We start from the raw sequence: 18544 nt of genomic DNA on the forward strand, positions 1-18544 counted from the left end.
AGTATGTGCCAGAAACCCAGGTCTTCCTAACTCTGAGGCCAATACTCTATCCACTACCCCACACCACCTCTTAGAAGAAATTCTTGTTGGTACTAACTTAATTCAGGTTAAAAATAATAATAGCTTTTACACTCTTGGCTTTACCACATTTACACTATCACTTACTATGTGTCAGGCATTGTGCTAAGTGCTTTATAGTTGTTAGCTCATTTGATCCTCACAACAATCCTGGGAGTGGAATGCTATAACTATCCCCATTTTACAGATGAAGAGACAGACAAATTAAAGTGATGTGACTTTCCCAGGGTCACACAGCTAGTATCTGAGGTTGGATTTTGAACTTAGGTCTTCCTGACTCCAGGTCTGGCACTCTATCCATTGCACTATCTGGCTGCTTTATCAAAATTTTTAATAAGTCAATATAGCTGCATTTGGTCTAGATTGAATTGACATATTACGGACATGTTTAATTCAATTGAAGTTATAATTCCATCTCTTTTATAGCATTCACAAAGCAAATAATAGCATCAGGTAAAAAAAAAAACAACCCACCCAAGCAGTTTTTTGTAGATGCCTTTCTCCTCAGTAATGGGTCATGTTGTGGAAATACACAGTTCTTCCATCTTTACAAAGTCCTCTTTGTGCAACCAAGCTTCTCTAAGGACTTGTTGTGCTGCTGGCAACAGACCACTTTCCATTCCCTTTGAAGGTAACATAAATTGAATATCCTTGAGAGAGAGTGATTACAAAGGTCTTGATGTCTAACAAAGCTTCTAAGGTAGTTTTAAGTTACAGTTTCTTGGATTCATTAGTTTAATTTCCTAGAGGATGATCAAATAATCATTGAGGATAAATTTTACATTATTAGATGACCAAAAATGTTCTGAGCTACCATGTTATTATAATTTTGAGCAAGAATGGAAATATGAGGATATATAAGATATAGATGTACTTTAAAAATATATTTCTTAAGGTAAGTGTAAACCTGAAAATTTGAAATAATGTGGTAGTTCTATAACAAAAAACATCTTGATTGTAAGGAGGGATTTTTTCCCCAATGAGTATAAATTCCAGACATATCAGAATTAAAGTAAACAAATAGACCTCTTTGCATTTCCCTTTCATATAAGAATTTCTGAGAATTACAGTATGAAGTACTTTGTATTCCCACTTCACACAAGGGAAAAGAGAAACATGACGAACAAATTGCCTTAAATGTCACATTAAGTTATTCCTGACTCTCTATGTTCACAGTCATAGAATTGTAGAGCTGGAAGAGATTATAATATCATAAGAGTTTTATAGTTGGAGAGGACCTTAGAGATCCCTGAATCTAAGGGTTACAATGGACCTGAGACCTAATGTTTTTAGAATTCAATTTTAATATCAGTTCTTAATTCTCTTCCACCATGAGAAGCCAAGAAAACCAAAACTCATTACAAATATATGTAGGCAAGAAAAACAACTCATTACACACCCGCACACATGCACGCACACACACACACACACACACACATATAGTCAAGCAAAACAAATTCCTATATTAGCCACATCCAAAAAAAATGTGTTTCAATATGTACTCTTGAGTGCTTCAGCTCTTTATCTGGAGATGGATAGCATGTTTCATCATGAGCCTTTTGGAATTAAGGTTAGAGCCATCTATTCTACCCATAAGTAAATAGGAATTTCTTCTATAATATCCTCAACAAATGGTCATTCTTTTTCCTGATTGGGTTGGTGTTCAGGAGGGTGTCAGCTTGGGAGTCAATATCTCCCACAAGAAGTGGAAAGTATGGCTCAAGGAGCCCAAGAGCCAGGACATCTACCTGTGGCTGCTAGTGAAGCTGTGCTGGTTCCTAGCCCACAGAGCCAACTTGACTTTCAACAAGGTTGTGCTGAAAAGGCTATTCATGTGGGTGGAGCCAAGATAGTGGAGTGAGAGCAACGACTCACCTAAGATCTTAGACAAACTCCTTCAGATACCTCTAAAAAGAGAATCTGACCAAATTTTGGAGGTGCAGAATCCAATAGGAGACAGACTGTGGCAGATTCACAGCCCAGGACAGACTGGAAGGTTGATGGGAAGGATCTGCTGTGCGGGGGTGAGCCTACAGCACACAGCGCAGCACATCCTGTGCAGCACAGCAGGAAAGCCTTGGGGAGGCCTGAGGCAGCAGCAGGCAGAACAGCAGAGTGGCAGCCCAGGGCAGGAGCTCAGCGGAGCTGAGTGAGTGACAGCCACTGAGTCCCAGATATCAGCCACAGCAGCTCTTGAGACTTTAAGCCCACAGATTAAATGTCTGTAAGTCTCCTATTTGAACTTCCCGGAGCCAAAATGGTGGAGTAATCAGTAAATGCTCTCTCTTCCCCACTTGTTGACCTTGAAAGAACCATAAAATATTTCCTCAGAAAAATCCTGTATCAGTGAGCACAGTGAAGGGCAAACAGTCTCATAACACCTGAGGCTAGGAAAATAGCTAAGGGGGATTCCACTTACTGTGGCAGAGGTGAACCAGAAGGACAGGGGCTCCAGGGCAGTAGAAACTCACACTAGGATCCAGGTGTGCCCCAGCACTAGGGGAGGAGCTCCGGGGGGGTGGAAACTCAAACTCACACCAGGATCCAGGTGAGCCTCAGTGCTAGGAGAGAAGCCACAGAGGGGTTGGAAACTTGCACTAGTACCCAGGTGTGCCTCAGTGCTCCAGGGGAAATGGGAAGACAATAGGGCAGCTGAGAGCACCAAGCCCTGAACTTGCCTTTGCCTCAGCTCAACTGAGGATAAGTGACCAGACCACCCCTCCCCCATACTTAACAAGCTAGCCCCAGGGCTGATCGCGGAAACACAAAACCAAAAGAAAGAAAGGCACCTGCCCTTAGCTTTTTCGCACCAGTCAGCTCAACACCAAGTTCTGCAGCTTCTAACTGAAAGAACCAGAAGCCACAACACAAATCACCATCATGAGCAAGAAAAAGCAAAGCAAGGGTGAAAAAAACATAGAATCTTTCTATGGGGACAAGGACAAAAAGAAGAATACCAAAGAGGTCAATAGTGAGACTGCACTCCCATCTGAAACTTCAGAAAGGACTATGCACTGCTTGCATGCACAAACAGCTCTCCTGGAACAGCTGAAGAAGGAAATAGAAGAGAAGCTGGCCAATGATTTTAAAAGTATGAAAAAAGAATTCACAGAAGAGAACATCTCTTTAAAAAGGAAAATCGAACAAATGGAAAAGGAAACACAAAACCTAACTGGGAAAATTGGACAAACGGAAAAGGAAGTACAAAAACTAACTGGAGAAAATAATCCCTTAAAAGGAATAATTGGACAGAAGGAAAAGGAGATGCAAAAGTTAATTGAAGAAAACAATTTGATAAAAATGAGAAATGGGCAAGTAGAAACTAATGATTATGAGACATTAAGAATCAGTCAAACAAAATCTAAAGAAGGAAAAAATAGAAGAAAATGTAAAATATCTAATTGGAAAAACAACTGACCTGGAAAACAGATTCAGGAGAGAAAATTTAAGAATTATTGGCCTACCAGAAAGCCACAATGAAAAGGCTTTCTGAGCCAGATCAATTGCCTCTTCACCTCCCTTCCTCCCACCCTCCATCTTTGTCCCAGATGATCAGGAAAATGGAGCTGCTGGGCAGGGAAAACAAGACAGCTGTGGTTACTGGGACTATGACAGATGATGTGAGGATCTAGCTGAAGGTGTATGTCCTTCACGTTACTAGCAATACCCATAATTGCATCCCCAAGGCTGGTGGTTACTTTTGACCAGCTGGCCATAAACTTATTCAAGGCCTGGGGTACAGTCCTGCTGTCTGGTCCCTGGGTCACCAGGTTACAGGCATTTTGGGAAGGCACCCAGCACCACCCACAGTCACACCAAACCATATGTCTGATCCAAGGACTGAAAGTTCAAGATTGCCAGGGACTGCTGTGTCAGCTGAGGCTACTCCCCTTCATCCTTGTTGTATTTAAGATTTTTGGATGACAAACAACAGAAGAAAACAAAAAAAACAACAACACATAGTCATACAGCCTATATTTAGACACGTCCAGTGAAGAAGGGGGAACTGACTACCTCTGAATGCTGACTCATTCAACTTTTGGAAAGTTCTAATGATTAGGAAGTTTTTCTTTCCAGATGAAGTCTGCTTGTCTGTAACATCTACACATTTCCCCTTATCATTGCCTTCTCTTCCCTAAAATAATCCTTTAAATACTTGATGACATCTATAATTTCCCCCTTCTCTTCTTCAAGCTAAAGAATTCCAAGACCCTCAACTGAACCTCATATGGTATGATCTCTAGTTCCTTTGAAATTCTGACCATCCTCCAGATCACTGACCTTTTCTAAAATGTGGTGTTCAGAACTGACTAAAATTTTTCAGCTGTGGTCAGACTAGGACAGAATACATAAAAATATTAGTTACCTTGTTCTGGGTACTACACCTCACTAAAAGGACTAGCTGTGTCAATAGTGGGTCCCTATATATATAAGGCTTCATCTTGTCAATCCTGGACTATTAAAATAGCCTGCAGGTTGGCTTCCCCTTTGGTTTCAAGTCTCCATTCCAGTCCAACTTCCACTCACCTATTAAGGTGATCTTCTTAAAGTGGTGGTCTGACCATGTCAAACCCTCTCCACTCCATTTGGACAAAAATTTTATAGCAACTCCGTTTTTGGTGGCAAAGAATTGGAACTGATGGGGATGCCTATCAGTTGGGAATGGCTGAACAAATTGTAGTGCATGATTGTGATAGAATACTGATGTTGATGACGTTCAGTTGTTTCAATTGTGTCTAACTCTTTGTGACCCCATTTTTGGTTTTCTTGGCAAAGATACTGAAGTGATTTGCCATTTCCTTCTCCAGTTCATTTCACAGATGAGGAAACTGAGGCAAATAGGGGTGTGTCTTGCCCAGGATAATATAACTAGTAAGTGTCTGAGGCTCGATTTTTACACCCGCCTTCCTGACTCCAAGTTCTGCACTTTTATCCACTGTGCCACCTATCTGCCCAGTGTAACGCTATTCTATGGTAAGAAATGAAGCGGATGACTTGTGTGAACTGATGCAAACTGAAGTGAGCAAAACTAGAACATTGTACGTAACAGCAATATTGTACGATGATCAACTGTGAATGACGTACTTTGACACTCTGATCAAGACAATGACTAGATACAATTTCAAAGGACCCATGATGAAAAATAGTACCTGTTGGGGGTGTAAGCTCAGTTCCATGTGGACAGTCTCGGGCGGGTAAAGGTGAGAGCTTCTAAACCTTAGAGTTCTCATGAGGCCCCCCAGGAAACAGCAGGGAATTGAGGAGTGAGATCTCGTGTATTTCCTCCTCTTCCCGTGAGAACGTGATGGGAGAGAGCATCCCCACCCTCGAGACTGGCCCCGATCTGGGCACACCTATTGTTATCTAACAGGCACGGTATTCAGGTGCAAACTATGCGGCAGGAGAGCTTAAGTAGGGTCAGGAAAGCCTGAAGGCGCTCTTAGCGCTGAGGGGCCCTTACAGGACAGAAGGCCCCTTTTCCTCTCTTCGCTCTTCCCTCCCCCCTCTCTCCCCACTTCCACTTCTGCTTTCATTCTCTTACTGTAAGATCTTTGCCTCCTTGGGAGATTTCTCTCTCTCTCCTAAGGAAGAGTTCCCCCTGCACATGTAACCAGGACCCTGAATAAAGCCTAACCCTTGTTCGACTCTGGAAAGTCTCTTCTTTCATACGTTTATCCGGTTTGGCCAGCCAAAGACCTGCGATAGGTAAGGTAAGACTCAGGTAGCCCTCAGGCCTCTAGGCCTGGCAAGTACCTATATCCAGAGAGAGAACTGATGAACTCCAGGGTGTAGATTGAAGCATATGTTTCACTTTATTTTTCTTGTTCTGTGCGTGTATGTGTATTTTCCTTTGTAACATGTCTATTATGAAAATGTTTTTAAGACTTCACATGTGTAACCAATATCATATTGCTTACCTTCTCAAGGGGTAAGGAAGGGCTGAGGGAGGGAGAAAAACTGGAACTCAAAACTTTTAAAAATGAATGTTAATTTAAAAATATGTAATTGGGAAATGTTTAACAAAATAAGAAATATTGTAAATTGCTGAGAAGATGTTGACCCACATAATTGGTAGAGAGGGAGTTTCCTTGTCTTAGAGTTCCATATCCCAGTGAAATCAAATCTGAGCTAGATGGGAGATTGGATGAAAATATATGATTCTGATAGCCTAAAATTTGCAAAATGCTTTACATAAATTGCTTAATTTGTGTCTCATAAAACCCTATAAGGGAGTTACTTTTGTTGTATTCATTTCACAGTTGATGAAAATGGGGCTCAGAGAAGTTGAAGGATTTATTTGCTCATGGTCATAGTTAGTAATTCTAACTTGGGATTTGAACCCAGGTCTTTCTGACTTTAGAGTCTAGCACTCTATCGAGCCTCTCCAGAATTTCTTGTCTAGTACTCTCACTTTACAAAAAGAAGGAATTGAGACCCAGAGAAGTATGGTGAACTTAATCACAACATTAGCAGGGATGGGGGGAGTATAGGGTGTGTTCAGGGAGGACCAGGACCTTTGGTGTGATGAATCCTGAGCCCTTTTTGGGGCTCTTTCCATCTTTGGTGTTTACCTGTTCCACTCAAGTCTCACCTGTGGCTCCAAGAAGCTGCAGCATGCACAGTGGCCACACCCCAGTAAACCATTTCAACAGATGGGCCAAACCAAGTTGATGGTAACCAAGGGGTCTCAAACACTTTGGTGAGTTAGGGGGGTGTCTACCCCAAGCAAGTGAAGACTTCCTCTAGTGGAATGGGTGGAAGAGAACAATTTGTTTCAACAGCCATGAAGGCAGCTGAAGCAGGCAGCGCTTAGAGCTTGGTTAGACACTGAAGACACCAAGATCATCCACTGCATCCTGAGCCATCATCAGCCATCTTGACTCTAACCTGCCACTGGACTATGATGACTCTGGAGGAGAGAATGAGGCTGACAACTTCGTACAACTCTGCTTCACTTAAATCCAAATCACACATGAATCAAAAGACATCACCCATACCATTTTACTATTATGCCTCAAAGTCCTATGGCAATAAGCAAGTGATGAAGCAGCAGGTGTGGATACACTGGGAGCTGTAGTCACAACCCTGCACACATGTGGCCCACTGGAAGCAGACACCCCCTGGGTGTCTGAGCAGTCTTTTAAGGATTGCACTGTTCACTTCCTGGTGTGAGGAAGGGGGGGCTAGAAAAGGTGCCCTAAACCATTGTCTGCTTACCCAACCCTGGCCTGATTACTGTGGCAGGTGGGGAATCTCATTATGTGGTCAAAACACAAAAAAATGTACAAAAACATTTGCAAAAATAATTCCACTCACCATTGGTACATGGAATGTGCACACACTAATAGATAACAAAAAATCCAGTAGACTTGAAAGACAAACTGCTCTGGTTGCAAGAGAACTCAACAGGTATTGCATCCAAATAGCAGCCCTGAGTGAAACAAGGTTGGCAAATGAAGGCCAGCTTACTGAAGTTGGAGCTGGATATATCTTTTTCTGGAGTGGGCACAGTGAAGGGGAAGCTGGCATGGGTTTTGCAATAAAAACTAAACTAATCAGCAAGCTGTTATGCCTGCCAAAAGGAGTGAATGACAGGCTCATGACAATGTGATTGCTACTTTCAGGAAAATGCCATCATCAGTGCCCATAACAAACCATGATGAGGTAAAAGAAAAAAAGAGACCCTTATCATCAATGTGCCAAAAGAGGGCAAGCTTATAATTCTGGGTTATTTTAATGCTAGAGTAGGCTCAGACTACCAGACTTGGCAGGGAGTCCTAGGTAGGAATGGAATTGGAAACAGCAACAGCAATGGTCATTTACTGCTTGAAGACTTGTGCATCACATGATTTTCTCATCACCAACATTGTCTTCCATTTACCTAAACTCAATAGAACTTCATGGATGCACCCTCACAGCAAACATTGGCATCTAATAGACTACATGATTGTAAAAAGAGACAGACAAGATGTGAGAGTGACAAAGGCAATGTGTGGTGCAGAGTGCTGGACTGATCATAGACTTATCCTTTTCCAAGCTAAATATTCAGATTCATCACAAGTGCCACTCCCAAGGCAAAATGACTACCAGAAGAATTAATGTCAACAAATTAGAGCTCTTCTCTGAGTGTGAACATGTTTGTTACTGACTTGGAGGGAAAGTTAAGCCAACACACAGCTGGCAACAGTGGAGCAGAAAAGGAGTGGGCAGCTTTCAGAGATTTGGTGTACAGCGCTACATTTGCTCATCTGGGTCACAGCACTTGCAAACACCAAGACTGGTTTGATGAAAATGATGGGGAAATTCAGAAGCTGCTAAATGAAAAACAAGAACTCCACAGGATATACCAGAAGGATAGTTCATCCACCTCTAAGAAGGCAGCATTTAATTCCATCAAAAGTAAAGTACAAGCAAAGCTTAGAGAGATGTAGGATTCCTGGCTTGGTAAGAAGGCAGATGGAATTAGTTTTATGCTGGTAGTAACAATCTAAAGTGCTTTTATGATTCCCTGAAAGCTATTTATGGACCAAAAACCTATGGTGCATCACAACAACTCAGTGCTGATGGAGCCACATTGATTAGTGATAAGGACATGATTCTAGAGAGATGGGCTGAACACTTCCATAGTGTTCTCAACAGACCATCATCAATCAATGGTGAGGTCACTGACCATTTACCTCAGTTTGAAGTAAATCCCTCCGTACCTGAACTTCCAACTGAAGAAGAGGTTTTGAGGGCAATCAGACTCCTTTCATGTGGCAAAGCACCTGGTGCTGACTCTATTCCAGCTGAGATTTACAAGGTAGGGGAACCATTGCTCATACAAATGCTGACTGAAATTTCCCAGGTTATATGGCAAGAGGAAATTACCCCCAGGAGTTCAGGGATACCTCCACTGTCCATCTCTATAATGGTAAAGGGAATAGATTGTCCTGTGACCATCATAGCAGGGTCTCTCTCTTAGTCACTGCTGGAAAAATTCTTACTAGAGTCCTCTTTAATAGGCTGATCCTTCCCCTGGAAGATGATCATACACCTGAGAGCCAGTATGGCTTCAGAAAGGGCCAAGGAACAGTCAGTATGGTGTTTGTTGCCTAACAACTCCAGAAGAAATGCCAGGAGCAGAACAGAGGTCTGTACAGAACATTTGTAGATCTGACCAAGGCCTTTGACACTTGAGGACTTATGGAAAATTATGTCAGAAGTTCATCAGTATTGTATGTCAATTTTGTGATGGCATGTTTGTCCAGGTTTTGGATAGTGGACAATGCTCTTGTGCCTTTCCAGTTACCAATGGAGTGAAACAGGGCTGTGTGCTTGCTCCCATGCTTTTTAGCATGATGTCTTCAGCCATGTTGTCAAATGCTTTCAGTGAGGATGAACACAACATCAAAGTCAACTATCATACTGATGGTAAGTTCTTTAATTTGAAAAGGCTACACACAGCAACAACCACAGTGTACGAAGAATTTTTCTGGTAGTCTTAGTACTTCATTGCAATGCAAGGATTTAAAAAATTTCCAATGGACTCCTGAGGCAAAATGCCTTCCACATCCAGAGAAAGAACTATGGAATTGGATCGCACATAGAAGCAGTCCATTTTCTTTTGCATTATGTTTTGTTTTGTTATATGGTTTCTCCCATTCATTTTAATTCTTCTAAGCGACATATATTTAATAGGAATATACATGGAGAACCTGTATAAGATTGTATACCATCTCAAGGATAGAAAGGCAAATGAGGGAGAGGTAGGGGGAAAAAATCTAAAGATACATGGAAATGATTGTTGAAAAATGATGAAGAAATAAAATAATTTAATAAAAAAACAAACAAAAAAAAGAAAAGGCTAAAAGCCAAGACCAAAGTGAGGGGAGTGTTGGTGCATGATTTTCGGTTTGCAGATGATTGTGCCCTCAGTGCAGCCTCTGAACCTGAGATGCAACAAAGTGTGGATCAATTCTCTGCTGCCTATGCTAATTTTGGCCTAATAATTAACACCAAGAAAACACAGGTGCTCCATCAGCCACTACCACACCATCCATACACGGAACCATTGGTTACAACAAATGGAGAAGTTTTGAATGCTGTGGATAGTTCATTTATCTTTGTAGCATACTTTCCAGGCATGTACACATTGACAATGAGGTTGAAACATGCATTGCCAGAGCTAGCTCAGTCTTTGGGAGGCTCTGAAGAAAAGTTTGGGAGAGAAGAAGTGTTATATTGACTACCAAACTGAAAGTCTACAGAGCCATTGTGCTGACCTCATTGTTGTCTGCCTGTGAAACATGGACAGTTTACCAGCACCATGCCAGGAAACTGAATCGCTTCCATTTGAACTGTCTTAGGAAGATTCTCAGAATGACAGGATAAGGTACCAGACAATGAGGTCCTTGCTCAAGCTGAACTGCCAAGCATTCAAACTATGCTTCAGAGAGTGCAATTCCAGTGGGTTGGCCACATTGTTCGAATGGAAAATGTATGCTTGCCAAAAAGACTATTTTATGGAGAACTCACATGGGGCAGACGATTACAGGGTGGTCAGAAGACACGAAACAAGGACACTCTCAAGGTCTCTCTCAAGAACTTTGGATTTGACTGTGTAACATGGAAGACACTGACAGAGGACTGCTCAGCATGGCATGCCCACATAAGAAAGGGTGCTGTGCTCTTTGAGCAAAGCAGAACTGAGACAGCACAAAGTAAACGTAGGATGAGCAAATTTGGAGTAACTGTGCCAAATATTGGCATGGACTATCTGTGCCCAACCTGTGATAGAGCATTCTGAGCTTGTATGGGTCTAACCAGCCATAGTCGGACACACTGAAACTTCAGTTTATCATGGTGATGTCATTTTGGTCCTCTTCAAAACTGAAGGACAACAATCAACCAGCAGGGATGGAGTTCAGACTAGAAAGAAGATTTCCTGACTCCTCAGTCTATGGTCCATTCCCCCATTACCATGCTGCTTCCACATTGTGTCAACAGGCACTTTAAAAAAGCAAACAAAAACCTCATACTTTATCTGTAATATCTTGACTGACTTGGGTTACTGCAGAGACATTAAGTTCATCCTAATTAATAAAGGACTCAGTGCAAACTTGCTGCATCTTGGGAGCCCATCCATTTTTCTAGGCCACTAGGATACCACTTAGGAACTTACAACTATAGAGTCTCATGGAATGAAATAATTGGTTTGCTTTCAGAAGATAAATCAATTCTTCTCTGCTTCTTGGTGAAATTAAGGCCAAATTAGATGTACTAGACACAGTGGACAGAGTGTTGGCATTAGAGTCAAAAATACCTGGATCCAAGTCCCACCTTTGGCACACAATGGCTGTGTGATTCTAAACATGTTATTTGCCTCTCAGTGTCTCAGGCAACTCTCTTAAAACTTTAAGTTGAGAACAATTGATCTGTATTGGCAAGGGGATTTCTTTGCTGGGAGTTCCCTATACCAATTAAATCACAGGTCTGGTTAAAAATATAAATTTTTCCTTTTTCAATATTTGTCTTTATTTTCAAATTTACATTATGATTATTTTATAGCTACAACAATTTCAAGTCATCAGAGACAAATTAACTCCCTATTACAAATATCTCCATTGTGTACTCTCTTCAAGCATGCTAGGTGGAAAACTGAGAGTAGGACTGAGGCAGGAGAAAGGAGAGGAATATCTTGAGAGTCAGTTAGCTCACAACCTCCAACTTTCCCTATGAATAACCTAGGTGGTTGTTTGGGGTAAGAGTGGGCTTTTCCTTGTCTCCTTTCTTTGTACAATAAGGAACTTATACACCCTAGAGACTGAGGCACATTTAGGCCAGCTGGCTGCCTTTATCCTATGTACATGTGTGTGTGTGTGTGTGTGTGTGTGTGTGTGTGTTCATCCTTTGTTGCTGAAGAAGATCATGCCACCAGAAAAATAATGACATGACTTGCACTTGACTTTGTTTTGAATGAGGGAGGGCTGTGGAGGTCACCAACCTCACTTCTCCCCCAGAGCCTTCTGAATCCAGTAACCAGATATTTATCAGGATGACTGGAAATAACCCAGGATAAGGCAATTGGGGTTAAGTGACTTGCCCAAGGTCATACAGCTAGTGAATGTCAAGCGTCTGAGGTGAGATTTGAACTCAGGTCCTCCTGACTCCTGCACTGGTGCTCTATCCACTGCACCACCTAGCTGCCCTATGTACATATGACATACAAGATAGTAGGGCTCCTCTGTGCTCTTTCACTGCGTAGGGCCCGGGTTACTGACAACCCAGCACATGGGGAACAATGGGGATGTCATCAAGGAAACACATGAGATAATGTATGTCAAAGTGCTTTGGAACTTTAAAATGTTATACATTATTAAGCTACGAAATTCAGATTCTTCATATTTTCCCATCCTTGCAAGGTATTCTGTTTAGGGGCATCACCAAAGTTTTATCCCAATGTGGCCTCTGGCAGATTTTCTAGTTCTAGGACAAAGTTAAGATTTCCTTAAAATTATGGATCTGCTTGAGGATTAGTCTAAGGATTCTTTTGTTGGGTGGACATTTATTCATAATGTCATTGGTCTCTAAATCATTCTATCAATTGGGCAGAAAGTACTATATGATGAGAAAAGATATATCTTAAATACAGAAATCAAAAGTACTTTACAATTAAAGAGATTTAACACAAAGTTAGTGTTGAAAAGTCATTTTCCATCTGTGTTTGTTAGAATGGAAAGTTAATCTTATTCAACTAAGATTGGACATGTGCTATTCTAAAATTAGGTATGTCTTTAGCCAAAAAAAATTGCATATTTTAGTTGACATAGGTCAAAGATAACAATCTCATAATATTTGTATCTTCTCCTTTTATTTCTCAAAAATACGGAAGGAAAGGCAAGAAGGAAGGAAATCAAGAAGGCAGGAAGAGAAGAGGGAAATTCTCCCATGTCACTGAACATTCACAGAATGGCGCATGGACATATCTTCATTAGGAAACAGCATCATTTCGCAATATTATCTAATCTGTGCTTCAGTACAAGCACATTCGAATTGAATCTGGTGCAGTACAGTGTGAGAAACAGAAGATGGTGTAACTTTTAGAGTGTTTAAATGTTCTGACACTATGAAAGTGTTTACAGTGAGATCATAGGTTTGAAATAAAAACCGTCTGACAAGCTGATTCAGAGTTAAGGAATAATTTCTAAATCTTTTGTTTTCCTTAAACATCTATTCCTAGTCGTTTATGCTATATGTCTCCCCCCACCCCCCCCAGATGGCTTGGGTAAGCACACAAAAATGAAAATTCAGATGAGGGAAAAATCATGATAATGAAACCCTGTGAAGCACTAGAAACGTACATGGGGACTCAAAGGAAGAATCTGTTTGAAAACAGCTAAGAGAAACAGCTTAAGTTACCCCTCGCCATCAAAACGCGTTGGGGGAAATGAATCACTCAAGGAAGGCTTACAATTTCACTTTATCCATCTGGTTAGCACAGATATGATGTGTGATTTAATCCTATCTCACATCCTTTTCTTCTCCCTTCCCATCCCAGAAAACAAACTGAATGAAAAGTACATCCCAAGATAGAAAATGGTGACCTTTAAATGAGATAAAACCCCCAAAAAGTTTAACTCAAGGCCAACATAATACAAAACTAATAAAGAACAGTAATTGGATACTTTAGTCATTACCATGGAATGAGCAAAGCAAATTCATAAAAAAAGAAAACATTTCAGATAAATCTAAATCAGACATGTGACAACAAACACACAAACAGGCAAAGAAAGTCACATGATATCTGCAAAACATATATCCCTAATGGCAATAATTTCACTGTGATATAACCCAAAGAACCAAGATGTAGGAAGAGCAAAAATTAGAGTTCATTTGCTTTTTTCCTGGTCTAAGCTCTTGTTAAGAAGTGATTGGAGTAAGGGATTCAGGACAGACCAACTCAGCAGAAAGCATCTGCTAGAATACAAGTGGTTTGTGAACAGAATTCAGGACAGGGTCACTGAGTTATTTCTTATGAGAAGAAGCCTCTAGACTGACTTTTCCAAATTGTGTTGAAGCACACAGGAGCTCAAAGTGAAAAATCACAAAACCTAATGGAGCATCAGGGAGGAAGGTCCGGTCTCTCCTTCAGTGGAAACTGCTGCCAGTCACAGGAGAGCATATCACTGACACTGAGAAACTGCTCCTACTGAAGGAAAAGTGGTAAGACTACAATTTGGGGTTTTTCTTCATTTCTTCCTCCCAATCAAAATCTAATGCATCATCATCATCATCATCTAGTTCTGATAAGGTAAAGAGAGATTTTCCTGAAATGACAGCTTTCTCTGCAGCCCCCTCCAATTGAAAAGTTTCCCTCCTGCCAACGGCTGCAGCTGGGCCCGTAGGAGGGTTGCTGAGGCCTCCCTCGCTAGAGCTGGCGTTGCCAGGAGTGGGAGGGGTCCCTTGTCTGGATTCAGAAGAGCCGGTGAAGGAGAAGCTTGCTAATTTAGCCAATGTGCAAGCTCGAACCTTGCTTTTAGGATTGGATGAATCCTCCTTTTTCTCTCTCTCACCAGCAAAGAGGCAATGGTTGGCCTGGTCTTCAATCCCAGATTCAGACTGAGTGATCAGGTCAGATTCTCTTGCCTCATCTTTTTTTTGTGGCTGCTGTGCCACCTCCCGCGTCTCACTGTGCATTAGCTCCATGAACCTTCTCTTCCCAGAAACAGACTCCGGCTTTTCTGGACCCTTCCTGGGGCATATTTCTTCTGCCTTTGGCTGTTCATTTGTTCTATGGCTAGAAATCCTAGGAAGTGTTACTGGCGTTTTACATGGGGCAGGAAGAGGAGTGTGATTGTTCTTTCCAGAAGAGTGGGTCAGCTTTGACTTACATTTGAATGTAAACTTGGCCAGCTTTGCCAGTGGGGGACTTGGACCCTCATCATTCTCACGGTCAGGGGAACTTCTTGTTATCCTTTCTACCTCATGCTCCATTTTGCGTCTTTTTCTCATGGCCGATGCCAGACTTTCCTCTGAAGGAGTCCTCTGTAAGGGAGTATGGTGAGGATGAGGAGAGAGAATTAAACCAGAATCTGAATTTAAGACTTCCCCAGTTACCCCAGCAGGAGGAAGAGGCCAAATGATCTGGGAGCTTGGTGCCTTTTCAGAGAACTCCCAGGATTTCTGCCGTCTCTTAGGGACATGCTGAGTAATCACTGAGGCAGGCCCTTCTGGAGGCACTGCTTCCTCAGTCACTGTTTCTGACTGGCTGGGCCTCTTGAGCGTCAGTGAAGTGTCTGTGTTGGCTGCTGCTGGTAGCTGGTCAGGTTCTGCCTTGTTCCTTGCTCTCTTCCCCTTGCCGTGGGATTTGTCATTGGGTGCTGTTGAAGTCACGTTGTCCTTGGTCATCTTGGGAATCGGAGACACAGCCAAGTTGTTTTCAGAATTTATGTGCTCACTAGTCATGGAGTCAAACCAGCTCAAGCTGGTGTCTCCGTCCTTCTGGTCAGGCTTACCGGGGGGTCCTGTCCTTCTGTTGTCACTAGCCCCTAGGTGTGATGGGGCCCTGACACGTACACTGCTGTTGGTGTTTTCTCTAACAGAGGAAGTCTGTCCGTTACCGCTGCCTGCTTGTTGCTCGGAAGCGTTGGGCTGGGATATATGCTCTGGTTTTTCCATCCAATCATTTCCCAGAGACCCACAAGTAGTTTCTGCTCCTGTCTCTCCAGATTGTGACAAGAGTAAATTTTGGTTCTTTAGCCTGGGAGGAAGCGAAATGGAGAAATCTGTAACTATATAAAAAGGATTCATTTTGAAGTTTTAATTCCTTTTGCCCTGGCAGTAACCTCCTAATGTCAGGGTCCGGTACTGCTTCACAAAACTAATTAAGTGTTCGTAAGAACAACGGTCAAAAGACACCGTAAACATCATCTAGTCTAACCCACTAATTCTATGGATGAGGAAACTGAGGCCCAGGGAGGTTAAATAACTTCCTCAATCTCACACAGAGAGAGTAAGAAAGAACGAAGATTCAGACTAGGCACCCTGATTCCAGATTCCATGTTCTGTCCACTACATCAGGAAGTGGCACTTTCCTGCTTCAATAATCTCACACAAATACACCCAGACTTGTCAAATGAATTTCTAGTTATCACGAGTATATCATTCTAGCTATTATTAGCATACATTTAAGTGACGTGACATGTTAGTAGAGGGGAGCGAGAACAGCTAAGTGGCCCCAAATTCTGAGTCACTTTGGCAGTCCATCTGAATCACTGAAGACGAGCTGAGGGTCAGCGTCCAGCTTCTTCTTACAATCAGCATTTTAATAATAATGATAATGATAGCTAGCATATATATATATGAAATGTCAACTATGTGCCAAGTACTATGTGATGTGCTTTACAAACATTAATCTCCTTTAATCCTCACAGCACCCCTGGGATGGAGGGGCTATTATCACTCCCATTTTACAGATGAGGAAATCGAGGCAAACAGGGAATAAGTAACTTTCCCAGGGTCACACAGCTAGCAAGTGTGGATTTGAATTTAGGTCTTCCTGACTCCAGGCCCAGCTCTCTATCCGCTGTGCTGGAACAGTGAGACTGTAGGGAAAAGTATTTACAACCTTTGAATTTTAGTTCTGGAAGGGGAATCTCAGGCTTCATCGAGTCTAACCCCTTTGCAGAAGAGGAGCCGAAGCCTAGATACATTAAGTGGCTTGGGCTGGGGAGAGTCTGGGCTAGATTCCTAGGCCAGATCTCCTTTCATTTGATCTTCCTGCCTTAGAGGCACAAACTCCATTTTCCTGGCCAAATGTTGACTTTAATAATTAAATTTTCCCTGTTAAAAATGTCTGCAGCTTGCTCCTTTTTTCCTAAACAGAGACTCTTACCATTCTTTCTTAAGAGATGATTAAAATGGCCATTATTTGCCACACAGGCTTTTAAGCATTTGGGGATGAAAAGGTGCTATATAAATATAAACTGTTGGATTATAATTATGTAGTTTCCCCAAAGAATAAAGAATTCTTTCCTAAGGGGAAAAGAAGCATCTGCTCCTTGCATTTTCTTACTTTGTGAAACTAGATTATTTCTTGTCGGAATCTCCAAGCTGCATCTGGTTTTCTTGTTCTGAGTGGTTGCAGCAGTGTGGCTGCGTTTCAATACAAATACACAGCAGAGAGGAAGGCTTGAAGGCAGAGTCCTACACTTCTACTTTCCCCCATTCTTTTCTTCCTCTGGGAGGACCCTCCTGAAGTTGGGGGAGGGAGTCTAAGTTACCCTGCTGGTGTCACACTACACAACACTCATTCTGAGCTTCCCTCCAAATGACAGCAGTTGATTCTTCCCTCCTTTCCTTCCCCAGACCTCCCTTAAACTACAGGGAACTCTCCTTCATTACCAGGGAGCAGACCTTCCAAAGGCCAAAGGGCAGACCTGGGAGAGCTTTGAAGGAACTGTTACAACAAAAAGTCAACAACCCGAAGGAACAGCTTTGATCTTAATTCACTTCTTTTGATAAAGAGATTTTCAGCAGGCCAAACAGAAAAAAAAAGGCTATTTTTTAATACATAATGAAAATTTACTGCAATTTGACTGGGTATATAACTTTATTAATTATTTCTATGAGTAAGTTTGTCATGCTTCATGTTGGAGAAGCTGTTAGAAAAGTTATGAAATAACTCACAATCATTTGTGAGTTATAAAGATTTAGAACAAATAGAAGTACTACTTCCTTTATGCATCTGCCCAATTTGGCCAACAAAGTATAGAGAAATTCTAGATACCTGAGTTTGTGTGAAATTGCTGACAGGAGAATGGTATTAGAGGAAGCAACAGAGTTGTTGGCATGGGCTAACAGAGATATTACTGTGTACGTAATGTTATTAATTATTTCTCTTTTGTAACTAACCGAAAGAGTTACTTTAGGCATATTAGAAAACCAGTTTCAGTTTCCTACAAATACATCTGAAACAAATTTAGTTTTCCTTATTGGGATAATATAAAATTATTTAATTATCATAAAAAAAGAATGTATCTTGGAAGAATGTTTTCCATAAATGCTAAGAATGCTTTTAAATATGTTCAGTATTTCTGCTTTATATCATTTGGGCTTAACAGCAATCCTGTGAAATAGCATTACTATCCCCACTTTTTATAGATGAAGAAAGATTCAGAGAGGTCACACAGTTAATAATTATTTAAGATGGAATTTGAACCAAAGTCCTTCTTGGCTCCAGTCTGATACGCCATGCTGTATCTCTAGTAGAACCTGCCAAAATATATTTCTCTTGGTAGGGCTAGTCTACTTTCTCCCTTTTCCCCACAACATCTTCCTTCTCCTAACAATATTTGCCTCATCCTTATTTTAGTTTTAACGCCAGCTCACCAGAAGAACAAGAAAACCTAGCAAACAGCATGAAGCAGATTTGCCATCCAATAAATTCTTGTAGGATGGAATTGGATTAGATTACCAAGGTTCC

General features: G+C 41.5%; 1 protein-coding gene across 3 annotated transcripts in view; it reads right to left on the bottom strand.

Annotated features, from left to right (window-relative positions):
• Nucleotides 1-441: 441 nt before the first annotated feature.
• Nucleotides 442-18544, bottom strand: part of MCM9 (minichromosome maintenance 9 homologous recombination repair factor) — a 186204-nt gene continuing 168101 nt past the window's right edge. Inside the window, exon 13 of one of the 3 annotated variants that reach the window (XM_072643155.1) lies at nucleotides 442-701. In XM_072643155.1, coding sequence (XP_072499256.1) covers nucleotides 626-701 — 76 coding nt within the window. In that variant the 3' untranslated portion in view covers nucleotides 442-625. Of the gene's footprint in view, nucleotides 702-12909; nucleotides 15821-18544 lie in introns of those variants that run through there. The other 2 variants (XM_072643154.1, XR_011974485.1) reach the window with 2 other exon arrangements.

This window comes from Notamacropus eugenii, chromosome 2, assembly GCF_028372415.1.
Source record: "Notamacropus eugenii isolate mMacEug1 chromosome 2, mMacEug1.pri_v2, whole genome shotgun sequence".
Lineage (NCBI taxonomy): Eukaryota > Metazoa > Chordata > Mammalia > Diprotodontia > Macropodidae > Notamacropus > Notamacropus eugenii.